Source organism: Amphiura filiformis, chromosome 14 (assembly GCF_039555335.1).
Source record: "Amphiura filiformis chromosome 14, Afil_fr2py, whole genome shotgun sequence".
Classification (NCBI taxonomy): Eukaryota; Metazoa; Echinodermata; class Ophiuroidea; order Amphilepidida; family Amphiuridae; genus Amphiura; species Amphiura filiformis.
In genome coordinates, this window is record NC_092641.1 from 33,802,985 (window position 1) to 33,826,991 (window position 24,007).

Consider the following 24,007-nt stretch of genomic DNA (forward strand, 5'->3'; position numbering starts at 1 on the left):
GAAGATGAAAGCTGTTTTACTATATATTATGAAGTATATAGTCACATTTGATTCTGGCAGTAAAAGTAAAACATTTTCTGATGGTACAGTTCTTCCAGAGACACCCTGTAGTCCCTGTATGAGGACACACATGCACTTACCTGACTCTTTCTCGAGCCAACTTTAATTGTTTTTGAGTCCATGGTATAGATAGAAATCACAATAATAGATCAAGCACGCAGCACTAAAAAAAACAACAACAAAAAAACAGAACTTTACAACAACAGAAATTTTGCTTTAACGGTGATCTGAGAAATTGCATTAACAACACGCTCATCAGAGCAAGACTGCTACAGGTACGGTACTTGTGCAATAATTATGAGCCCTGGGGGAGGGTAAAATTCCAGAAATTTTTGGCAAGCCGAAAGGGTGGGGGCAAGCAATTTTTGGCACACATTTATGGGGTGCCCTTTTAATTAAAGGATTTAAAAACGCTTGGGAAAATAGTACGGACGCTTTAATATGCAAATTTTCTGCTCGCTGCGCTTGTAACATATATCTAGACCATTTAAGGTTTGCAAATTGGGATCCCAAAAATTTGGCATGTTCAAAGGGGGGGGGAAAGATTTTTTGGCGGGCCGAGGGGGGCAAGCAATTTTTGGCAGGCCGAGGGGTGGGCAAGCAATTTTTGGCGAGTCATTTGGAAATTTTACCCCCCTGGGACGGCTCATAATCATTGCACAGCCCCTAATAATACTGAATTACCGTACAATTAGTATATACACCAGGCACAAAAAGAAACTCGTCAGTTATATTCATCCTTGCTGTTCAATAACTTGATAATTTTGGATTTAATATTCTGAAATATACATTTTGTTAATTGGACTTTGCTTTCTCATTTGACACCCTGTTCGTGAAAAACGAACAAGAAATGACCAAGATATGCGCCTCCAAAGCCTCAACCCCCAAAATCAAAAGTTGCATTTTTAACAATTTTTCAATGGGAACGCATTGTTGTATTGCACACAAGCACCACAGGCCAATCAATAAAGCACACAGTGTAACAGGCATAACTGAATCGTTAAAATTGCAACTTTTCATTTTGGGGTTTGAGAGTTTGAGGCGCATATCTTGGTCAATTCTTGCTCAATGTTCACGAACAGGGTGTCAAATGAGAAAGAAAAGTCCAATTAACAAAATGTATATTTCAGAATAATCCAAAATTATCAAGTTATTGAATAGCAAGGATGAATATAACTGACGAGTTTCTTTTTGTGCCTGGTGTATATTTGAATGCATAATGCCTCGTTCAGCATATATTTGATCCAGGGTATTACAAATGTCTAGGTCTATTACCTCATCAACCCATTTTTCTATCAAAATGCAAGTTAGGAAAATAAAATAGGTCTACCTTGTTCAGCAGACAAACACGCACTCACAGAAACTAGTTTTAACTCTACTAGCACCGTGCCTCGACTGACGCCTCCACACCCAGGGTTGGCCGTTTCATCTTAGAGGTACTGATGGTCCATGCGGGTTCTCATATTTCATCCAGACGTTCTGAAATATGTGAACGAGGCATTTTTTCCATGCATTCAAAATACTAATTCAGCATTATTACATTCAGTAAATAATAATTCGCACATGGTCGATAGTTACGCATTTGATGCTACTGCTAAAATGTTGCTCTAGTTTTTCGGTTGGTCAGTGCTCAATTTTTTTGCAATGGATGTTAAAGCAATAAGGCACTTGAAACTTGATATCGAGTTTAGCTTCCTTTTTTTCTAGCTCATATTTAACCATTTCATTATTCATTACTTTCAAGGTTTCATTATATGTGGCCTTTTACCAATGCTTATTTTATTTGGGTAATCACCATCCAATATAATGTCACGAATAGCGATATGCATGCAGTTTGTTCGAAAAAAATTGAGGGCGTTGGCCGTTGCATGCTGTAGAGCAAATCACACATTCATGCATTAAGTTCTGTTAAAATGTTGAAATTTGGATTAAGTTATTTTGATGCGACAACTCTATCTTTTGAGTAAAGATTGCCTATTTTGAACAGTCCAAAATTTTGTTGAAGTGCAATTTTACTTTTTTTAGCAATATTCTTGATTTGATCATTGCTCGAGAATTGTAGCTTCGAATTTGCACACAATAGTTACGCATTCGATGCTAAAGTACGTTGCTATGGTTTTACGGTAGGACCGCGGTGCAATTCTTTGCACCGGAGGTTATTTATTCTGTTAATGTTGAAATTTGGATGATTATTTGTTGCTGGTAAATCAGCTTTCTAAAACTGAGTGCCACAAGATGGGCTTTTTGCAGCGTATGGTGCCCATTTGGAACCAGCTCCCTAGTATTATCAGTCTCAGATCTACAAATTCTGTTGCTTCATTTAAGCAACAAGTTTTGGAGTTTTACCAGTCCAAATTTGCTCACACCAAATTGCAGGCAAATGTAACTTAACCTGCATTCCCCCCTCAATTGATTTTTCCCTTCCCTTCTTTTTTGGATTTGGTGGGCGGTCTTAGAGGTGCCTGGCACCTGTTAGCCCCAGCCATTCACTGGACTTTTAAAAATATTGTTCCTTTCATAATATTGTGTAATTTTTGATGTAACTTATGTGCAATATTATATATTTTTGTGTAATTCTGTGCCAGTGATAAAAGTGTAATAAATAAATAAACAAGAGCACCACTGGTGCTGTAGCTCATTTGTTATGGGTTATGGTCAGGAATACCATGCGTAGCTATGTATAGCCATGCATAGATATGTATAGCCATGCATAGATATGTATAGCCATGCATAGCTAATGTATAGCCATGCATAGCTATGTATAGCCATGCATAGTATAGCCATGCATAGTTATGTATAGCCATGCATAGCTATGTATAGCCATGCATAGCTATGTATAGCCATGCATAGCTATGTATAGCCATGCATAGCTATGTATAGCCATGGATAGCTATGTATGGCCATGTATAGCCATATGTAACCATGTCATGGCCATGTATAGCCATGTATAGCTATGTATACAGGGCTGCCAACTTTGAAAAACACATTTCAGTATTCTCAAAATCACCATAGTGCTGTGATCAAGCACAAATCAGCATTTTGAAAATATACTTACGGTTCTCAAGATATTTATTTATTCAAGGCATTTATTTATTTGTACCTTTTGCTTGTCGAGTATCCTTTGATTTTATTTTGTTTAATACAGTTTTGTTTGTATATTTAATGTCTTGGATGCACCATCGGATAGATGAGTGCCACTGATGTAAAAGCAATTTCCAAATAAAAACTTGAAACTTAAAAACTACAACACTTTCATGGTAAATGGCAGGCATAGCTATGTATAGCCATGCATAGTTATGTATAGCCATGCATAGCTATGTATAGCCATGCATAGCTATGTATAGCCATGCATAGCTATGTATGGCCATTCATAGCTATGTATAGCCATGCATAGCTATGTATAGCCATGCATAGCTATGTATAGCCATGCATAGCTATGTATAGCCATGCATAGCTATGTATAGCCATGGATAGCTATGTATGGCCATGTATAGCCATGCATAGCTATGTATAGCCATATGTAACCATGTCATAGCCATGTATAGCCATATATAGTTATGTATAGCCATGTATAGCCATGTATAACTATGTATACAGGGCTGCCAACTTTGAAAAACACATTTCAGTATTCTCAAACCTCAAAATCACCATAGTGCTGTGATCAAGCACAAATCAGCATTTTGAAAATATACTTGCGGTTCTCAAGATATTTATTTATTCAAGGCATTTATTTATTTGTACGTTTTGCTTGTCGAGTATCCTTTGATTTTATTTTGTTTAATACAGTTTTGTTTGTATATTTAATATCTTGGATGCACCATCGGATAGATGAGTGCCACTGATGTAAAAGCAATTTCCAAATAAAAACTTGAAACTTAAAAACTACAACACTTTCATGGTAAATGAAATAAATAAATAAATAACATTTTGCACACACATCTAATTTTCCTGACTTCATATTTCAAACAAGTGCTCCCTTCAATCTTCAGAACAGGGAAAGGCCACTCAAAAGGACATTTCACCTTGAGTAAATGTTTACATAACTAATTGGGTCAAGATGTGTGATATAAAGTGTAAATGAGTGAGATGTTTGTTCATAGCCAGGGTTGCTAACCAACAATTTGGTAGCCCAATTAGTTCTGATTTGGGAGAATTTGAGACACAATTTTTGCTCATGGCTTGTGCACAGAAGTAAGGGCCTATAGACAGCACAAGCCCAATTGGTGCTAAAAGCAACACTGAAAAGCAGACATTGTAGCCGCACTGAAACAGTAAAGTTCAACCATCTCTTTTACAAATTCGCACGATCAAGGAGTTTGTACAGTGTTTGTAATATGAAAAGCACCACAAACAGTCTACATAGGAGACTATTCCATGAAATTTGGTAGAACTTTTCGTAAGAAAATGCTCCAAAAATGATACTTTCCGTCCGAATTTTTTTAGCTAAATAAGTAACAATCATGAACCATCATGCAAAGATCGCCGCCTCAAATTACCAGATCCATTGCTCAAACGATGTAGCAAGAGAAAGAAAAAAACATACAGAAAAATGGATCATGCCTAGAGTTCATTGTGCTAACACAATGAGCTAATAAATAAATAAAGTTATATTTCGATGAGTCAACTGTATCTTTTGAGCAAGATTTACCAAATCTGGACAGTCTAAAATTTAGCTGAAGTGTAAATTTAGCAACATTTTTGATGCAATCGCCTGTTGTGATCAGCTGTGTTTACTTCTGAACCTCCATTCTTTACAGTTTACACGGTGTCATGCTTCAGCGAATCCGACTAGATTTTGAATGCAATGCATCTCTACATGTAGCCTAGAATGTGAAACTATCGGTGAGCAAATTCTTGGCTAGACTTCTCGAGCAATTTGATTGCCTTTTACTCAAGAACTCTAGCTTCAAATTTGCACACGATAGTTAAGCATTTGATGCTAGAGTACGTTGCTATCATTTTTCGGTCGGACAGCGGTGCACTTTTTTGCACCGGAGATTACTTATTCTGTTAATCATATTATAATGTTGAAATTTGGATGAAAGTTTATTCGATGAGTCAACTGTATCTTTTGACCAAGATTTGCCTATTTTGGACAGTTTAAAATTTTGCTGAAGTGTAATTTTAATTAGCAACATTTTTGATGCAATCGCCTGTCGTGATTGGTTGTATTTACTTCTGAACTTCCATTGCTTTACACAGTGTCATATCTCATGCTTCAGCGAATCTGACTAGATTTTGAATGCAATGGTCCCTAGCCTAGAATGTGCTTAGTGAAGCTATCGGTGTCACGGTGAGCAAATTCTTGGCTAGACTTCTCGAGCAAATCACCTTCCATTGACTGTCGTGCTTCAGCAAATACGACTAGATTTCTAATGCAATGGTCTCTAACCTCAAATTTGAAGCTCACCGGTGAGCAAATCTGTGGCTAGACTTCTCGAGCAAAGTCATGTCATGAAGTCAAAGTAGCCTATATCAGAGTCAGAGAAGATGTAAGAAAAGGAGAGAGAACAAAATTATATACCGGTACTTGAGATAATCCCATAGGTTATCATGTCGTATCTATTCATAGTCCTTTATTCTCAAGTAGTTAGACATCCACTTGAAATATCCAGTGATGTTATGTGTGTGACCGCCCACGGTTGACTGATCTACACTCCAGAATTGGAAATATTTCCAATGTTTCTATAGAGAATTAGTTGAAAAGTATGAAACGGGTGTGTTAAGGACCTGCTTCTTGGATGGGATACCACAAGTGGACAATACAAGAAAGAAATCAAGTGTTGTAAAATTTCCCTCAAAATCCGCCCTTTTTAGTAGATATCGCTCATTCTACAAAATCCGGTGCCAATCCACTATAAAAATAAAAAAAATAAAAGTTGTTCAAAAAGACCTGCTTTTTGTGTTTTTTAAGAGTAAATGTATCACTACTTTCAAATGTAAAAAATTGCCAACACCACTTACATATTTTTCTTTCAGGAAGTCATGATGTTTTTTAACACTGAAACTCAATGTAATGTGAGCTACGTTACCGACTACAAAATGGGCTGGTTTTACTCAATCCAAGGTCATAAAAAGCAAACTAAAGGTCACTTGAGTGAAATGTAAAACAGATTTCACCATTTCATAGAAGTTTTGAAGATGCGTAAATGAGTGTGTAACGTAGCTCACAGTAACGTAGTTCACTGGTTTTAATGTTTTAATGTGATTTGCGAACGTTAGAACGTTATGTCGGTTAATTCTAATATAAATGGGGTTCGACCACTGGTAGCTTTCACATATTATTAGGAAGTACATGTAATACAAGTGCATACTATAGAATCCTGGTAACGTAGCTCACCAATCTTAACATGGTCGGTCGAAATATCAATGTTTACAACATTTCTATGCCAAAAATGCTACAGCATCACAATTTTTACTGTGATTTTTAAAAACCTATGAGTGTTTCCTTTCAAAAACCGCAAATTCTAACATTGATACCTCTCTTTACTTCTTTCCAATAACGTGTGTTAAAAAGGGTAACGTAGCTCACAGCATTTTGGTGGAAAGTGCTTTTTTTTTTAGAATTACACAAAGACGCTTTTAATCACTAAAAAAAATGTTGATAAACAATATGATGGTGCGTTATCTAATTAAAAAACAACAAATATGTAAAGAAATCGCATTTATTCAAAGAAAATATTCAGGGTTAGATGTGACACTTGAGCAGTGGAAACGCATTTTTAACGATTTTTGGGCCTTTGCAAGGTTTAATCAGGCTGAAGAAAGCATTTAAAATATGGAAAACTATATATGTCTGTGTAGATCTCGTTGAGTTCTACCAGAAAAACAACATATTTGATGCCCTAAATGCTCGACAAAGTGTTTGTGGACCAAAGAATGGAAAAAAGGCTATTGGCACCGGATTTTGTAGAAATAGCGATATATGAATTTCAATAGAAGACATTTTTAGGATTTTTTTAGAGAAGTGGTGATTGTTGATCATTTCTGTTTTATTTTTTTATGTATTTTCCTGTCATTTCCTGTAAACCTAATAAAGATATTCTGATAATTGAAAATCTTCTCTATCATAAATAATAGAAGCTGAAAGTGACAACAAGTAGCAAAAAGTGTAATTTGCCATGGAACTTCAGTCATATTTTATCTGAAATCTGGCTGAATGACATGGCATAATGAAATGCAAGCACTGACCTATCCCTAAAAGTAGTTATCTGTAACTTGTGTATCACACACGTTAAGGGTTCAAACCCCATTGTGGTATTCTTTGTTAAGCAGCTAAATAGGGTGATTCATCACTCACTTTGAATGGGCGGTCTCACACATATTTTATTTGAGGATAGCTGGATCAACCTCCTCTTTCTTACATCTTCTCTGCCTATATTTAAACTTAAAGGAGTATTTCGTGATCCTAGCATCCCCTTTTTATGACATTTTTCAGTACATATCCACGAAAAAAGCATATTCCCAAAATTTCAGTTGATTCCGATTTTGCGTTTGCGAGTTATGCATGATTATGTGTTTTACACTGCTCCATAGACAATACGTTGTAATTTCGTTCTGGTGTAGTCCGAGGTGCTCTGACGATAACACTCCGATCGCCAGGCCAGTGGGACAACGAAAACGCTACGTGAACGAGCTAGTTCTGGTGCACCAGAACGAAATTCAAATTTCGCGATATCTTTGCTAAACGAATTAATCTGCAAGAAATATTTTGTACATAAACATTATGTAGCCAGAGTATTCCAGTGATATAAAAATCTCAACTTTTTTTGAGAAAAGTGGGGGATGAGGCTGTGGATCACGAAATGCCCCTTTAAAACAAGTCATGAAGTACATATTTTCAATTTCATTTTCAATTTTTTTATTATAAAGCTTTTAATATCAAAATTTTGAATTGAACAATTTTAATTCACCTTCCTTCATGTCCTTGACTGGAAAGTAGAAATTAACTTGGCTACAGCTACATACATATAGTTGTATCTACACACATGTAAACAATCTTTTCAATCAAAATACCTTCATAAACTCATCTTTCAAATTTCATGCTTTTGAAATCAGCTGATTTGTAGGAATGTCAACCCTGAGCATAAAAGTTAGTAAATAGAAACTCTACAAGGCAAAGTTTGGAAGCCTAAAAAAGACACCACTTACCAGTATGACAGATAGTTGCTATCCTAAACAACTACCAGAAATAACCACAAAATACTAATACCATCTTCCTTAAGATATAAAAATAAGTAGAAAAGAAACTGAATATAATTTTGATGAATTAGGGAAATTAATGTTCATTTGTTCTCAAATTTAAGTTATTTCCTACAGTAATGACTGCCACATCGCACTAACATTACAAATCCCGAATCCACTGTGAAAAATAGTTCTTTAAATGTCAAAAGGGAGTTTGATTTTCTCTTTTATTGGAATATTTGAATACATTAAAATACATAGTCAATATTTATTTGTTTAAAATTTATTAAAGATCTAAATTTGGATGAAAATTAATTACATAGCGCATTGATTTATTTGCCGGTCGTACGAGTGATACGGCTAATCCACGTCCTTCTTGTCATTCATGTGTACGTGGCTCTGGAAAATTGTATCGAGAAGTGACAATAAACTGCCAGATTCTTGCTGATTTGGCCGTAGAATTTTAAAAAGCGAGATGGTATGTACCAACGTAGGGATTCGTTGTTTATTTTAGAATATGTAAATCGTAGTTTATCTGTAAAAAATTGGTATGCAACAGGAAAACGCTGAAAATGTTTGCCAGCAGTGATGATGTTGTTGTTGGTTGTCGAATTTTGCACACTGATCGAGTGGGTGTGTTTGCCTAATTTTTCTTTCTTAACATGTTAATTTGTTATTGACAACGGTTTATAGTTATGCATACGACAGTTGCTGTAATGTGACGAGTAATACCAATTATCAATGATATTATCTGTGACCATGTTTATGAAATTCACAATAAAAAAAAAAGCTCTGCTTCCTTCATTCATGAATCATGTTCATTTCAGTTCGGGAAAATCGTAAACATTCAATTCATGAATTCATGCATTGTAAATCCGCAATTTCAACAACTCTTCTTATACCTTTTATACATGAGCCAAACGTTGTTAATCCGTGATGGATCATGGATTCACACTTTTCTAGTCGCGTGTGCATGACACGAACACAACCAAGTATGGCAAGTTACCGGAACTAAGCGCGCATACGCGTTACGCTTTGCGTAAAGGTCGTCATGCCTGGAACTTGGTTTACATGTTGTAGGTATAATTAACAGGCAGACCTTAGTTAACGCATTTGCTTGTCAGCCAAATTGGTCCAAAAAGACGATACAAATTTTATAGAAAATTAAAAAAAAAGATTTTTCAAGGAAACCTGCATAATATGTTGTCTACACTTGACCCAAATATATAATTTATTTTTGAGATGAGATAATCGCACATGGAATTTTAGAGGGATTTTAATAGCAGTTCTATATAGAAAAGCTGCTCTATCATGAGACTATGCCGTTTTGTTTTGCAATTGATTCATCAAATTTATGTTGGCTCAGCCTCAGGAATGTTTTGGATGAAATCTTTGACAAGATGTAACTTTGTTATGGAAAGTGCTATGACAAAACGGTTTTCAGTTTTAGCTTTCTTTACTCAAGGGCTTTAATTCGATATAAAATGATGTGGTTTGATGACCTATTTGATTTTGCCTTCATGTTGAATTCAGTTTGAGATTATTTTATTTTTGTAGTTTTATTGCTGATATCAACATGATCAACAGAGAAATCACTGATCAATCTTCTTGTAAGGTTGAGTGGCAATGACTAACTGACGTTCCTCATGAACAGCGTTCGAATTAAGAATTTTTTTTGAGGTTGTCCGCCGGACAACCTCAAAAAGATATTTGGTTGTCCGAAAATATTTTTGGTTGTCCGAAATTTATATGAACTTTTTGTGCCGTACAAAATTAAGTTGCAAGTTTAAAAAAACATACACTGCCGTCAGTATTCACATGTCACACACCTTTCCCAAACTCACCTTGTTGCTATTATAAAACATCAAAATATATCCAAGAAAATACAGGTTTAATGTCCATCATATTTATCATCAATAAATTCATATTTGTGCTGGATTTTATGCTTAAAAGCATCAGAATTCCCCCGGGCAGAATTCATTCTTTTCAAGAAGTCAAAAGATGTAATTCACGTAAACATCTCCATTGATAAAGTATCTCATTAATTATTCATGAGCTCATTGGGTTTCTATGGGTTTCTAATTTTCTATGCATGTCAGGGGGGTCTTGTTAGGGAGGTCTTGAAAGCCTGATGTCAGAGACTGGTGTCAGAGGTCAGGTCACTCTGGTCAGGTCATGAGGTTTTACCAGGGGCCCGGCCATGTGCTAGCTAGCTTGTGTACCGATACCGTGCACCGATTGATATTGCACACCTGGTAAAGGCCAAGGTTATCATGATGTTTATAAAATACTTGCTACAAATTTATGGGAAAACAACATTTTTCTGATTTCTTCTGAACATTTCAAGATTTATGCAATGCATTTTATGGTAAGCTTACTCTATAACATTGGTACACATTTTTATGGTTGTCCCTCGGACAACTGCCGTCAGCATTTTGGGTTGTCCGACGTTCTTTGTGGTTGTCCCGGACAACCACTTATTTCGAACGCTGCTCATGAAAGGATCATGTGATTTCGATGATCTAAGTTTAGCTTGTCTTTAGGCCAACTGATGTTAAAGTGTCAAGCGGCAAAAGTTTGTTGACCTGTGAAGAGGATGTTGCATCACAGGTCAAAGATGAGCCAAACCTCTGAAGGATCTTCTTTATCGCTGAACAATAGGCCCCTGCCAAGTTGTGAAGAAGCCCACCTCTCTTGTTAAGGGAAGGCTCCTCTCGTTTGACATTAAATCGCTTCCTTGACTCCTCTCTCAAACCATCTGCTTTCGCGATCTAATATCTTGACATTCTTTGTCAAACGATACATGGATCGAATCCATGGGTTCCTACAGTCCCCCATGGAAAACAGGGTACTGAAAAGTAGTACACCATGTCCATATGGGCTAAGGGATGGTTTGTTTACATGGCAATCATTCCTTCAGAATAGGCAATACAGATTCCAAACATATAAAACTTACCTCATATCAGTTTTAGTTGCCTCTAATAACTCCAAATTGACATGACAATTAATTCTATTTGCTCAATTTCATACCAAAATCAAGGAAAACATGGTTTTGTTATTGCAAAATAACAAGAAAATCAGAAAGGTTATATCTGGTCATTTGCAGTAGGCCACTTCAGGTAATCAATATTGGTACTTGAATTGCATGTCTCATTGACTTTCTGCTCATTGTAAGAGTGATAGTGTTGTAAACTTGATTGCATAACATTAAGATTGCCAACTGACATCCTTTGTATTTGAGTTGTCTGTTGATGGTATTAGAACTGTCATGGATGTAAACATTACACAAAATGTCAACAAAACATGCTACTGCAGAACTCTATGCCTGTATGTGTGTGTCTGAGGGCCGATCTGAGGGCTGATGACACACATTTGATGGGTGTAGTCAAACGAATGATTGGTGCTATCAAAGTGTGAGTAAACCGCAGAGTCACCACTTTTATTTGGTTTGAAAGAGCAGGTTGTGAAAAGTCCAATCACGATATCTGCAAAGGTTCAAGGCCTTCTGAAGGTGTTCCCGTTCCTTTTCCTTTGGGACTCCTCGCTTGACGGAATTGTGTCCGCTCTATGGAATAGCGTTCGTATTTCTCCCAGCTTATGTATCAGCAGATGGTGGGAATCAAATAACAAGTACTGATCTGTGTGTGTGCCCTTTCCACTGTAACTAAACAGTCCAAAAATGCAAGTTTGCCTTCCTTGAGTTTTCCTGTGTGAACTTGATAAGTTCGTTGACACCATTTATGTGATCGAAGAAAGGGGCTAACTGATCCTTGCGTATCTTCACCCAAGTGTCATCGACATATCGAAACCAGTGCATGGGGGTGCATGCTTACAGTTGCAAGTTACGATGCAAGAGCCAACCGCTCAAACTGTTCCATAAACAGGTTTACAACAAACAGTTAAACCGACTATCCCATCGCGCATCCATCGTGTGGTCTGTAAAAATTTGCCATCATAGACAAATTAGGTGTCATAATAATTTAGTAAATTAAATCTTGTAACTTAGAAATTGTCAAAAATATGATTATATGCAAAAGAATATATTTGAGAAAAAAAGTGAGTGAAATTTCTACCTTGCAAGAGTCAATTGGCACAACCGCACATTTTGCCAATTTGCCCAAATTTTCTTGTAATCTTCATACTACAACACCATGGAAATGTTCAACAGGATAATTGTCTTACATGTCATGTATTCTCATTCTTACAGGTTCTTCTAGCTGCGGCAATCTGCACCAAGAGCGGCAAGGCGCTTGTGTCGCGACAGTTTGTAGAAATGACTCGCGCCAGAATAGAGGGTTTACTAGCGGCCTTTCCAAAGCTGATGAACACTGGGAAACAACATACATTTGTAGAAACAGAGAGTGTCCGATACGTGTACCAACCACTGGATAAGGTCTACATGTTGTTGATCACTACTAAGACTAGTAATATATTAGAAGATTTGGAAACGTTAAGGTTATTTTCTAGAGTGGTAAGTGGAGCCTAAGGATAGGCTCTTTTTATTGTCACTTGCATCCCCCTGGCCTCCTCACACACATACACACTCCGGTGTGTTACATTTTGAAATGCATAATCAGCCACCTGTTGGCACACAAGTGAAGGTGGACAAAGAGGGTCAAGAGGGTAGGAATAAAGACATTGGATGCAAATTATCATAAATACACCCTTGATTTTTTTTCTGATCAATCAAAAATTCTCATCAAACATGCTGAGAGGATTCCAGTTGAAATCCATACATTCCGCTACGGAAGAAATGAACTTATTTCTGCCACACAGGGAGGTTGAATTTCTAATGGAGTTTACCTGAATGGTGACTCTATTTAAAACTCCCCAACCCACTACCTCCCCCCTCCCCCGTGTATGCGATGTCATGGATTCCATAGGGGGTGTATGTATTTCTATTAGGAATTGCTGAATAGACCCCCATATGTAAGCCTACTTTGCTGAAGTTCAATACCAAATCAAAGTGCTGTTTACAATAAATAATTCAGCTGCTCATTGTTTGGTAAAATAAGTGGCCTTCACAACGTAAAGGATTTCATCAAATGGAAAATGGAAAAAATTGGTAAACAAATATCTAGGCCTTTTATACCATATGATGCTGATGACAATACCAGTTGAATGACAACTTACTCTTTTCCACTTGTAGATTCCTGAATACTGTCGAGCTATGGAGGAACAAGAAATTCTGGACCACTCGTTTGAATTAATCTTTGCCTTTGATGAAATTGTGGCACTTGGGTACAGAGAGAATGTCAACCTTGCACAGATCAGGACCTTCACAGAGATGGACTCCCACGAGGAGCGTGTATTCCAAGCCGTGCGACAGGTCAGAAATTCAACCCTTATTATATATTCATAAATTATTTGGAGACATGTTTGGATGAGCCCTTATTATGAATTCATAAATTATTTGGAGACATGTTTGGATGACTTCGGTGTTCACTTTTCAAATGATAATATTCTGTAATCTTGAAATTCAGACCTTGAAATAAATGTTTCGGGTCATTTCCTAAGAATGTAAGCTTAATTTCCCACAAGATAATCTCTATTGATTTCATTATTTTGAAAAGAAGAATTTCCCATCAAATGCAAAAATTTTGAGGGGAAAGAGCTTCCAGGAGAATCCCACTTTTTCAAATCCTGCTGATGTTCCTGCACTTGAGTACAGGCTTTTGTGACCTTTGACCTCTCAACAGATTCCTGTGGTGTAAGCCCTGTTGCCTCGAGATATAAATAAAAAATGTGTAGCATATAGTAATTCCACCAATTGTTTTCTCCCATTGATAACAGACCCAAGAACGTGAAGCCAAACAAGAAATGCAACGCCGTGCCAAAGAACTCCAGCGACAGCGCAGAGAAAATGAGCGTCAGGGCAAACGCACGGTAGGGTACGGAGGCGGTGGGTTTGGCTCGTCAAGTTCTTCTCGAAGCTCAGACTCAGTACCAGTTGTTTCAGATACAATGCCAGAACCATCGTCAAGATCGGCACCACCTACAAGGTGAGCATGAAAGAGGGGAAATAAAAAATTCTTTTAAAAAGGAATGTGGTGCCCAATTGGAGAAAGAGGGAAAAAATGTTGTTTTGTCAAAAATCTAGTTTGGCTGCACTACTATGCATAATGTTGTAGGTTGTCTTGTTAAATTAATTGTCAGGGAAGTTATTTATTTTAATCTAGAAAATCATCCGATTCAGATAGAGTTCTGTGAATATAAATAATCCGATGCGAATCCATTCAACTTTTTGCAAAGATTTTCATAAAAAAATCAATGGGGCGTATCCATTGCAGACATGCCAACTAGTACGGTTTCACCGTATTTTGTACGGTAAAACGTGAAAAATACGGTAGTACGGTCAACCCCAAAAAATACGGAATTCCAGAATTTTGACCAAAATAATAAAATGTTGTGTCTTAAAAAGATAAACAGCTGCAAGATTAGTCTACCGACTGAATTACTGGTATCATTTGACCACTTTCTTGGTCTGTTAAAGTGGTTGCCTACATCGTTATTCTGTCGACTTTCCATGATGCATGCACATTAAAAATTATTATTTTTAAATAGACCTACAAGATGCTTTCCGAAATAATTGTCTTCTGACTTGCAGATTTTTCATGCACATTAATATTTTTTATTAACCACCTAATGCTATGTCTTCTGAAGGTATTTAGTTAACTATTTAGCTCTTTTGGTGCAAAAGAATAAGCATATAAGAAGGTTTCCGACCTCCTTTTACTTCCGACTTTCGCACCATGCATGCACATTAAAGAAATATTTAATAGGCCTACAAGATGCTTTCCAGAATAATTTTCTTCTGACTTGCAGATTTTTCATGCACATTAATATTTTTTATTAACCACCTAATGCTATGTCTTCTGAAGGTATTTAGTTAACTATTTAGCTCTTTTGGTGCAAAAGAATAAGCATATAAGAAGGTTTCCTACCTCCTTTTACTTCCGACTTTCGCACCATGCATGCACATTAAAGAAATATTTAATAGGCCAACAAGATGGTTTCCGAAATAATTTTCTTCTGGCTTACAGATTGTTCATGCACATTAATATTTTTAGTAACCACCTTAAATGCTATCTTCTGAAGGTATTTAGTTAACTATTTAGCTCTATTGGTGCAAAAGAATAAGCCTACAAGAAGGTTTCCGACCTCCTTTTACTTCCGACTTTCGCATACGATGCATGCACATTAAAGAAATATTTATAGGCCTACAAGAATTTTTGAAATAATTTTCTCCTGACTTCATGTATTTTTCATGCACATTAATATTTTTTATTAAGCATCTTCATCTAACTGCTACACATGCTATGTCTTCTGGAGATATTTAGTTAACTATTTAGGTCAGAATAAGCCTGCAAGATGCTTTCCGAGTTTGTTTTCTCAAGGGTGCACTCAGTGGCACATTAATATTTGTAATATTTTAATATTTTTCTTTAACCATGCATAGACAACTGCTATACCCAGTACAGTCTTCTAATTGACATTGACATTAATCCGATGTTAGGCAGGCCTACCGACTGATTCTATAATGATGATGATGATGATCAATTATTTTCTGGAAAGTTTTAACAAAGCATGCTTCTAACAACATTAGAAGTAACAAAACCCAATGTTTCCAGAAATATATCAATTTGTTTGGTCTACATACTTTATCCAATTCCGTGAGGTCAAAGGTCACATAGAAGGTCAAAGGTCGACTGAGGTCACCAAATCTTTTAATAATTTATTTTCAACCGTGCATCACATATTCGAAAATCAGCTTGATCAGTCATGTAATTAAGGAAATGTGACGACTTTAAGATGGCCGCTTTCTATGTAAAGTATAGCAAAGTAGCACTTTCAATGAGTGATAACTCGTAAAGGAAGCATCTTTCTGTATTGATTTATTACTTTGATGGAATGGTTCTTAGGTATTGCCAAATTTCATTGCAAATTTGTGAGGTGGGCCCCTGGCTGTTACGTGCTCGGTCGCACAAGTGCTCCCTCGCAATTATGTGTTCTACTTTTGGGGTTTCTGGGGTTGGCAGGTATGCAAAGGTACATATTTATAAAATAAGGTTTTTGGGTGCAAAATACGGATTTTTGTTCTTCTGAGTACGGGAATCTGGATTTCAAAGTTGGCATGTCTGCCATTGAAACATCAACAGTTTACAAAAGAAAAAATGTACTTCTGAAGCAACCGAACCCCCAAAGTGGGGACGTATTATAGTCTAGACATTTTTAAAGCAGCAAAATGACTAGAAAAAGATGGGAAATTTCCAATCACAATCTTTGATTTGGTGACTGATAGAGGGAATATTGTAGGCAGCAGGAGGTAGATATGTAAATCACAGTAATCCTAAATTTGTGCGAATCAAGGATTCTCGCAAAATTCTCCTGCAAAAAATCTGTCTTTGTCATGAACTTCTAGGCCTGCCTTCATGAAATAATTATGTTTTATAAAAAAAAAATGTTGGATTCAGCTAGATGTCTGGAAAGCACCTTCATGATTTTCATATTGTAGCCCTTCAACTTTGTAGTTGTTTTTTCTAATCTTTTATTTTTTATGATTTTATCTTGACAGGTCAACTGGAAAGGGCATGAAACTTGGAAGCAAAGCCAAAGATGTGGACTCCTTTGTGGACAAACTGCGCACAGAGGGCCAGGATGTAATCAGCCAGTCAACCAAATCAAGACAGTCTGCTAGTGTGTCCAAGACCACCACACCTGCTAGTAGAACAGAAAGGTATGTGCAAGGTGTAGAATCTTGGTCGGTGGGTAACTTGATTGATTGCCACAATTAATTGTTTCGCTGAGATTGCGAGTAACTCTTTACTGTCTCTGAAGCTGATGTAACATTCCTGAATGATGCTGAATGGTAAAAATTAGATATGTCACTTTTCCGGTTTTTGCAGGAATTGTGTTTATTTGCGCAACACCCAAAACTGTGTTTGTTTATTTTTTCGTTTGGTAGATTTAAACTTATAGGTAATAGAGGCTTTCTAAAGAGCTCAGAAAAGCTCAAATCCAGGAGCTTCAGGGAGCCTAAAGCACACCCTGGACCCAGGCTATTATGCACTCTACTTACTGTGCTCTATTTGGTCACAGTATTTAGATAGTGCAGGTTTTCTTGAGCATCCTGTTTAATATGGTGTGTCTTGTGCCATAGTGATCAGCGATTTCCGTAAAGTGTGCCAACACACTATTGTAAATCAGCTTGGGTTTTGTACAGTGACGGCGGGGGACATTGAGGGGGCAAAGTGAATGGGGGGGGGGGGGGGAATTGTCAAAATTGCTGCAAAAAGTGGAAATTTTCATGGTTTTGGGTTTTTACTGGGAGGCAACAGGGGGGAAAGAGTTCTGACTGGGGTCTCTCCCATGCCCCCCCCCCCATGGTGCCGCCACTGGTTTTGTAATTATGTTATTTTAGAACCTGGTTATTGTGATGCTTAGTCAAATTGGACACGCACAAGTCCATGCTCAGGCAGGTCTTTTCAGAATTAATTGAAACATTTTTGAATGTTTATTGTCTTTCTGATTTCACCTCCACAGTGTACACATTCGAGCAGAGGAAAAACTGACATTGACCGCAGGTCGCGATGGTGGACTTCAGAGTCTGGACTTACTTGGTATGCTGACACTTAGAATATCAGACGATAAGTTTGGACGCATCAAATTAGGCGTAGCTAATAGTGATGATAAAGGAGCACAATTACAAGTGAGTAGCCTGGGATGTTAAAGGGAGGCTCCGGCAATCACAACATTATGCCTTATATGTAAGAAAAATAATTATCAAGCACGTATCACATGGTTTTATTTAAAACAATCTCATAGTGACCATAAAAACGAATAAAAACATCCGTCTCTCAACACGCGATATTCAAAATTCCCGGGCGCCGAAATTGTCGCGTGCAATGACGTCCCAGTAATACAATAAAGGCTGACGACAATTGAGCACAAATAACCATTACGTTATTGCACGTTAACTGCATGCCTCAACAAATGTATTCCATGATGTGATCCTCCAAAATGTGATAGACGACAAACGGGAACCAATGTAATTCAGCACTAATCCACAGGCACCGGCTATGAATATACATTATTGTTCTCGATGCTACACTATCATGCATGACTATGTGATATAGGTGACAGAATGATCAACTTGTATATTTTATTTAACAGACACATCCTAACGTAGACAAGGCCTTGTTCAGCAGTGAATCGTTTATCGGTATGAAGAACCCAACCAAGCGTTTCCAATTAATAATGATGTGGGTGTGTTGAAATGGAGACTAAGAACACAAGATGACAGTCTCATGCCATTATCAAGTAAGTCATTCTTTGGTCATTTTCATAAAGACTTTAATACATACAGAAGTGCCTAAAGAATTGTAAACCTCCTGGACAAACATGAAGCCATATACAGTTGGTGTAGCCACTCGGGATGTGTGCGGATCCGTTGATTTGATGTTTGATCTTTCTGTAATCATCCCTTCCAAAATTTGTCCAGTGTTGTCTGTCAATCCCTGAAACTTATGTAGCGCCTAAAACCAAGAAACTTGCATTTAGGGTCATCTTGTAAACTAATAAGTTTGGATAGGGTCAAACTGCAAGGAAACTGCATTTTCAAGGAGCCACCTTGAAACAGATTTTGTAATCAAAATGATTACTCCTGTAATCATCCTGTAACTCTCGTTTTGAAATTTTAGTGGGGTATAATTGAAGTTTTCTGTAGTCCATAGTCGATAGATGCCAGATTACTTAAATCAACCTTGAAACCCCAGAAAGTTTTGAAAAATTTTGCACCACTATCTTGAGTAGTACTTTTGACTAATATTAGCCTATTTTTCTTTTCCTGTGTACAGTAAATTGTTGGCCGTCAGAAAACAATCAAGGTGGATGCGATGTTAACATTGAATATGAACTCCTTCAAGACGACATGGAATTACAAGATGTCACCATTACCATCCCTGTGCCGTAAGTACATCAATTTCTATATTTCCCTTTTCTCCATATATATTAATGGAAGGTTTTGCCTGGCTGCCATAGGAGGGATGTTGATTTTGAGATATAGCCAATGATAGCATTCAACTTCATTTGTAATTACTGTTCTGAACAGTACCATATCTTTGTAACTCCAAGTCTAGTTGAATACCCGAGAGGAAAAAAGGCCCAACTCCATCAAAACTGTTTTTGAGATTAAGACAAAACTTAATATTTGGAAAAGTTTTAGAGACATAATATTTTCATCATCAGGGGACCTTTAATACATAAACACATATTATTACATACATGTGAATATATGTTTCCATGGCAACGGTACAGGTCTTAATATGAGCCAGAGTTGGGCCCTTCTTCCACAAATACACTACAAGTGCTAGTTCTGTAAGCAGATGTGTTATAAAAGCTACATAAATTTGTTAATTATCTATTAATTGCACAAGTAGAAGCATGCAATATGTTAACAAGAAAGTTTATTGTAGTGAAAAGCAGATTTCATGGATAAGCAAAACTCCATTTTAACCTAATATTTGTGGGTCCATGGAGTTAGGCCTTTCTTCTATGAAAACAATGATTAAATGTACTGGGAAGACTAGAGAGTGGATTTGGGCCCTTCTTTCACACACAAGGAAGAACAGTCTACTGGCAATAACATGCTAGGTCTAACTCATTTCTGTAAAATAGTGGAGTTGGGCCCTTCCACTTGGGTATTCAATTATGATGGGGTTTTCAGCAAAATGAAGCTGTGGGAATGGCTCATGTCGTGAAATTGAATTTTGATTTTGATCGCCATCAGACTCATTTAGCTTGATCGCATCACATTTGTGGTATAGATTTTCTCTTTATGTGCCTTCCACTAGCATTACACTCCATAGTTATACAACTTCTGTGAAAAAGAGTAGTAGATGCCGTATATAAACCCTAACATTTAGCGTTATTTTGAAGTCTTACCCTTTGCTTGCATGTACAGATCCGGTGTAGGTGCACCTAAAGTATCCGAAGCAGACGGCAGCTACCATCATGACCACCGACACAGCCTGCTGGAGTGGACCTTGCCAGTAATCGATGCCAGCAACAAAAATGGAAGCATGGAATTTAGCGTGGCTGGACATCCAGACGATTTCTTCCCAGTTACTGTCAACTTCATTTCTCGTAAATCTTATTGCGATATTCAGGTAAGTCGGTTTACATGATAATGCCAGTGTTTACTGTAATGCTATGAGCATAATCTGTTGCAACAAATACAGATAGGCAATTTTACAATCATGTTTGGTCGGGAAGGAGAACAAGGAAATCAAAACGGGAAACTGTACTATTTTGGTTATTCTTTACATGAAGGATGTACCAGAACCAAGTCAGATGTGTCAATGTATCTTGGTTTTAAAGAAGAACGGCAGTCCCTTGCTTTGATTGAGGTGATTGAGGTGAGCACCCTGTTAATGAGCAACATACGCTTTCCCTTCAAGACCGCTGCTCCGCGCCGACCAACGTTTTGACACATAATCTGCCAAGCAAATGATCATCAGTTTGTTGTTATGATTATCAGACGATTGAATCGGCCAATCAGAACCCCACTTCCGTGTTTACACTTTCCGTGTTTGCACGCTCTCAAAATGTAAACAACTGCCGTTCTTCTCTGCCAGAAACTTTAGTATTCTCAAACATATTCTTTGTTTATAGAGAGGCTCTAATGATATTATATTTCTTTTTTTATTTATTTAAATTACAGGTCACAGATGTACTCAGCGTAGATGGGGAACAGCCTGTGAAGCACACATTAGATGTAGCATTGCTTGTTGAAAAATACGAGATTGTATAACCACGTCATCTCATGCACATTGCACAAAAACATAAAGACTTTATTAATATGATTATCTTGTGTACGAGGGCACATTCCAGCGGAGAGTCGTATACCATCTTCAAGTCAAAGCTGCTGGGATCAAAATGGAGGACGTAAATGGAGCTATGTTTGGCACAAATTGACTATTCCATTTAAAATTTCCCATACCCCTGTGAAAGATTTATGAAAAGTCTTCCACAGAGGAAGGATGTTTTTCAAATGGAGTTGGCAAGGGTTAGTTATTTTGAAACCCATATTCCCCTAGTATTTATGGTTTTACCTATATCTTCCACAACTGAGCAAGTATTTCAAATGTAAGTTACCAAATTGTCCATTTCATTTGAAACCCATACTCCCTCTGTGGAAGACTTAAACCAAATGTGGATTTCAAATTGAAAAGCCCATTTGGTCTCTGGTAACTATACACTTGTATATGGAACAAGGAAACACTTTTGCACATGCGAGAGTTAGAAGTTATTTTTCAGTACATGGTGCATATGCTGGACTATTATCATGATATGCATCAACTGATACTGCCATTGTTGGTTCAGATAGCAATTTATCCAATCATGCAAAATTATTGGTTTACACAAGCAAATATGGAAGGATATGTTTTGGGCAGCATACTAAATGCAAAGAAGATGTGTGACATTGTGAATCCTGCCCCGATCTTTGGGAAAGTTATGCAATCCAGACATTTTGCCATGAAAGACCAAAATAGATAAAAACTGGTCAGCAGAACTCACACTTTATCTGAATAATTTTAGAACATTCTTAATCTTTGGTGTCTGCTACCAACACTCGACACATAATATCAATACATTTGCAGTATGAAAGATGTATTGAAGACTATTGCATGAATATCAAGATTTATTGGGAAAGAATGTCACAATCTTCAACATGTATTGAAAAACTGAGTAATAGTTGCAAAGAGACAGAATTTAGGCATTGGGCTATTCCAGTTGAAATCCATATGGAGTCACCCATTGCATTCAGGTAATCCCATTTGAAATTTACACTCCCTGTGTGGAAGATTAAAGCCATGTATTCCATAGGGGGTATCACTCCCTGTGTGGAAGATTAAAGCCATGTATTCCATAGGGGTGTATGGATTTCAACTGGAATAACCCATTTTGACATAGCAGACGTCGAAAGTGAATCCGGCATGTTTTATTGCATAAATTGAGATTATTTGCAGCTTATGCAACGTTTCAGTTTATTTATTTATATTGTCCAATGAGATGATTTGGAGATGGTATGATGATGATGATGAAGTTTTTGTGAAGTTAAAGCAAATTCTTTTGTGGTATTATGAAGTGCTGTCTACAGATAAAAAGAAGAAAGTTTATATTTTGCTATGTCTATCTATTATTATGTTGGGTTTTTTGAGCCAGGAAGAAAATGAGGGTAAAATTCCCAGAGCCAGGAAAGAAATGAGGGTAAAATTCCTTGAGCCAGGATAAAAATAAGGGTAAAATTCCCAGTGAAACATATCACAAACTGTAATCAAATGGAATGAGTTGTTACAGCCAAAGTAAATGCCTCAGTCCAATCGTGCTGCAGCGCCCTCAGCTCAGAGGGTATCAGACGACACTGAGCCAGTACTATATCAGATCTATTAGACTAGACCATGGCAGAAAGGGCTAATACATGTTTTTTTTTTCATTTTCTTTTTCAAATTCATACATTCATAATATTCCTGATTAAGAAATCATGATTAAGAATGACAAACTTAGAATGTAACATTAACTTCCAGAGTGGTTCTGGGTGCTTCATAATCTTTAAAAGCCATGAACTTTTGGTAGCACTGTCCTTGGACCCCATCCAAAGAGATTGGGTCACTATCAGTAATTCAGTATTGCATCAGATTCCTTATGTTTGTAGCAGTTATGATTTCATAATATTTTGTGTGATTGTGAGTGTATGAATTTGGCAAAGGTTATTTGATTTTCTGTCTTTGTTTTGTAATATTATTTGGGTGAACATCAGTACTTGTATTAAGGTGTGTTACTGGCACTTCAAAAGTTACCAAGTTACCGACAAACATTTTTATTTATATCCTACCGTGGAGTCGTGGACTAGTTATTTTTTTGCCATCCAAATGCAGTCTTGCTCCTCCAGCTGTGATAGTTTTTAATGCATGTTTATGCTGTTTTTGAACTTAAAGTAAACACAGTTGGTCACTTGATAAATGAGTGTGGCTGTATATTTTGCAGAGAAAATCTGTCTGTTAAATTGTCAGTAACACACCATACTGCATGCTGATAGACATCGGCTAATAATTATTAGAATAATAATTATGTTGTAAAATTACTGTAAATAACAGGTTATAAACTTCACCAGTAAAACTGGTGGCAAAATATGATGGGAGAGACAGAATTTTAACTATGTGATATGAGACTTGTATCACAGTATTTCAAACATTTGATTGTGTGTAGGGAGCACATTTGGACATTACAACCTGGGGCAACCAAAGTATTGTTAATAGCAAGGTTTATTGTTAATAACATACATGAATATGAATTTCTTTATTTGGATGGGGTGGCAAATAAAAAAAAATGCTTGTTTTATGGGTTCAAATATAAAGCATTGTGTCGAGTTTAACTGCTGTTTGTTTAGTTCCTATTTCTCATTCTTTCTCATAAACTTACTAGTATTGAGATTACTGACAGGAAGTGATGACGCTATGTTGTACTCCATATTATATTGGTGTATCGTAAGTGCAAGCCATACATGCATGACAATGTATTCTATCATAACCAGGATTTCAAACAGTAACCTTAGATCATACATTGTCTATTCCAAAGAAACTCACAGGTTGCATTGCAACTTGCCAGTGCTATGGATGATAAAATTATCCTTGGCTATAAGAATGAGCAGGTTGTCAAATATAATCTATAATTGTATGATTCCTGACATTCAAGAGATAAT

The 24,007-nt window shown here is 36.9% G+C and overlaps 2 protein-coding genes across 3 annotated transcripts in view; one reads left to right on the top strand and one right to left on the bottom strand.

Annotated features, from left to right (window-relative positions):
- The window catches only part of LOC140169997 (porphobilinogen deaminase-like), a 30,420-nt gene extending 22,273 nt beyond the window's left edge, over positions 1 to 8,147 (bottom strand). The window contains exons 1-2 of one of the 2 annotated variants that reach the window (XM_072193309.1): positions 8,077 to 8,147; positions 141 to 223 (exon numbers count right to left, since the gene is read on the bottom strand). In XM_072193309.1, the coding sequence (XP_072049410.1) occupies positions 141 to 182 (42 nt within the window). In that variant the 5' untranslated portion in view covers positions 183 to 223; positions 8,077 to 8,147. Of the gene's footprint in view, positions 1 to 140; positions 224 to 7,973 lie in introns of both variants that reach the window. The other variant, XM_072193310.1, reaches the window with a different exon arrangement.
- A 461-nt stretch (positions 8,148 to 8,608) lies between these two features.
- Positions 8,609 to 21,838, top strand: LOC140169998 (coatomer subunit delta-like). Its single transcript, XM_072193311.1, is given in 11 exon segments — positions 8,609 to 8,722; positions 12,452 to 12,715; positions 13,394 to 13,573; positions 14,038 to 14,246; positions 16,820 to 16,981; positions 17,788 to 17,953; positions 18,418 to 18,484; positions 18,487 to 18,564; positions 19,101 to 19,212; positions 20,207 to 20,411; positions 20,966 to 21,838. Coding segments are annotated over 11 exon segments (1,536 nt in total). The 5' UTR covers positions 8,609 to 8,719; the 3' UTR covers positions 21,056 to 21,838.
- Positions 21,839 to 24,007: the final 2,169 nt, after the last annotated feature.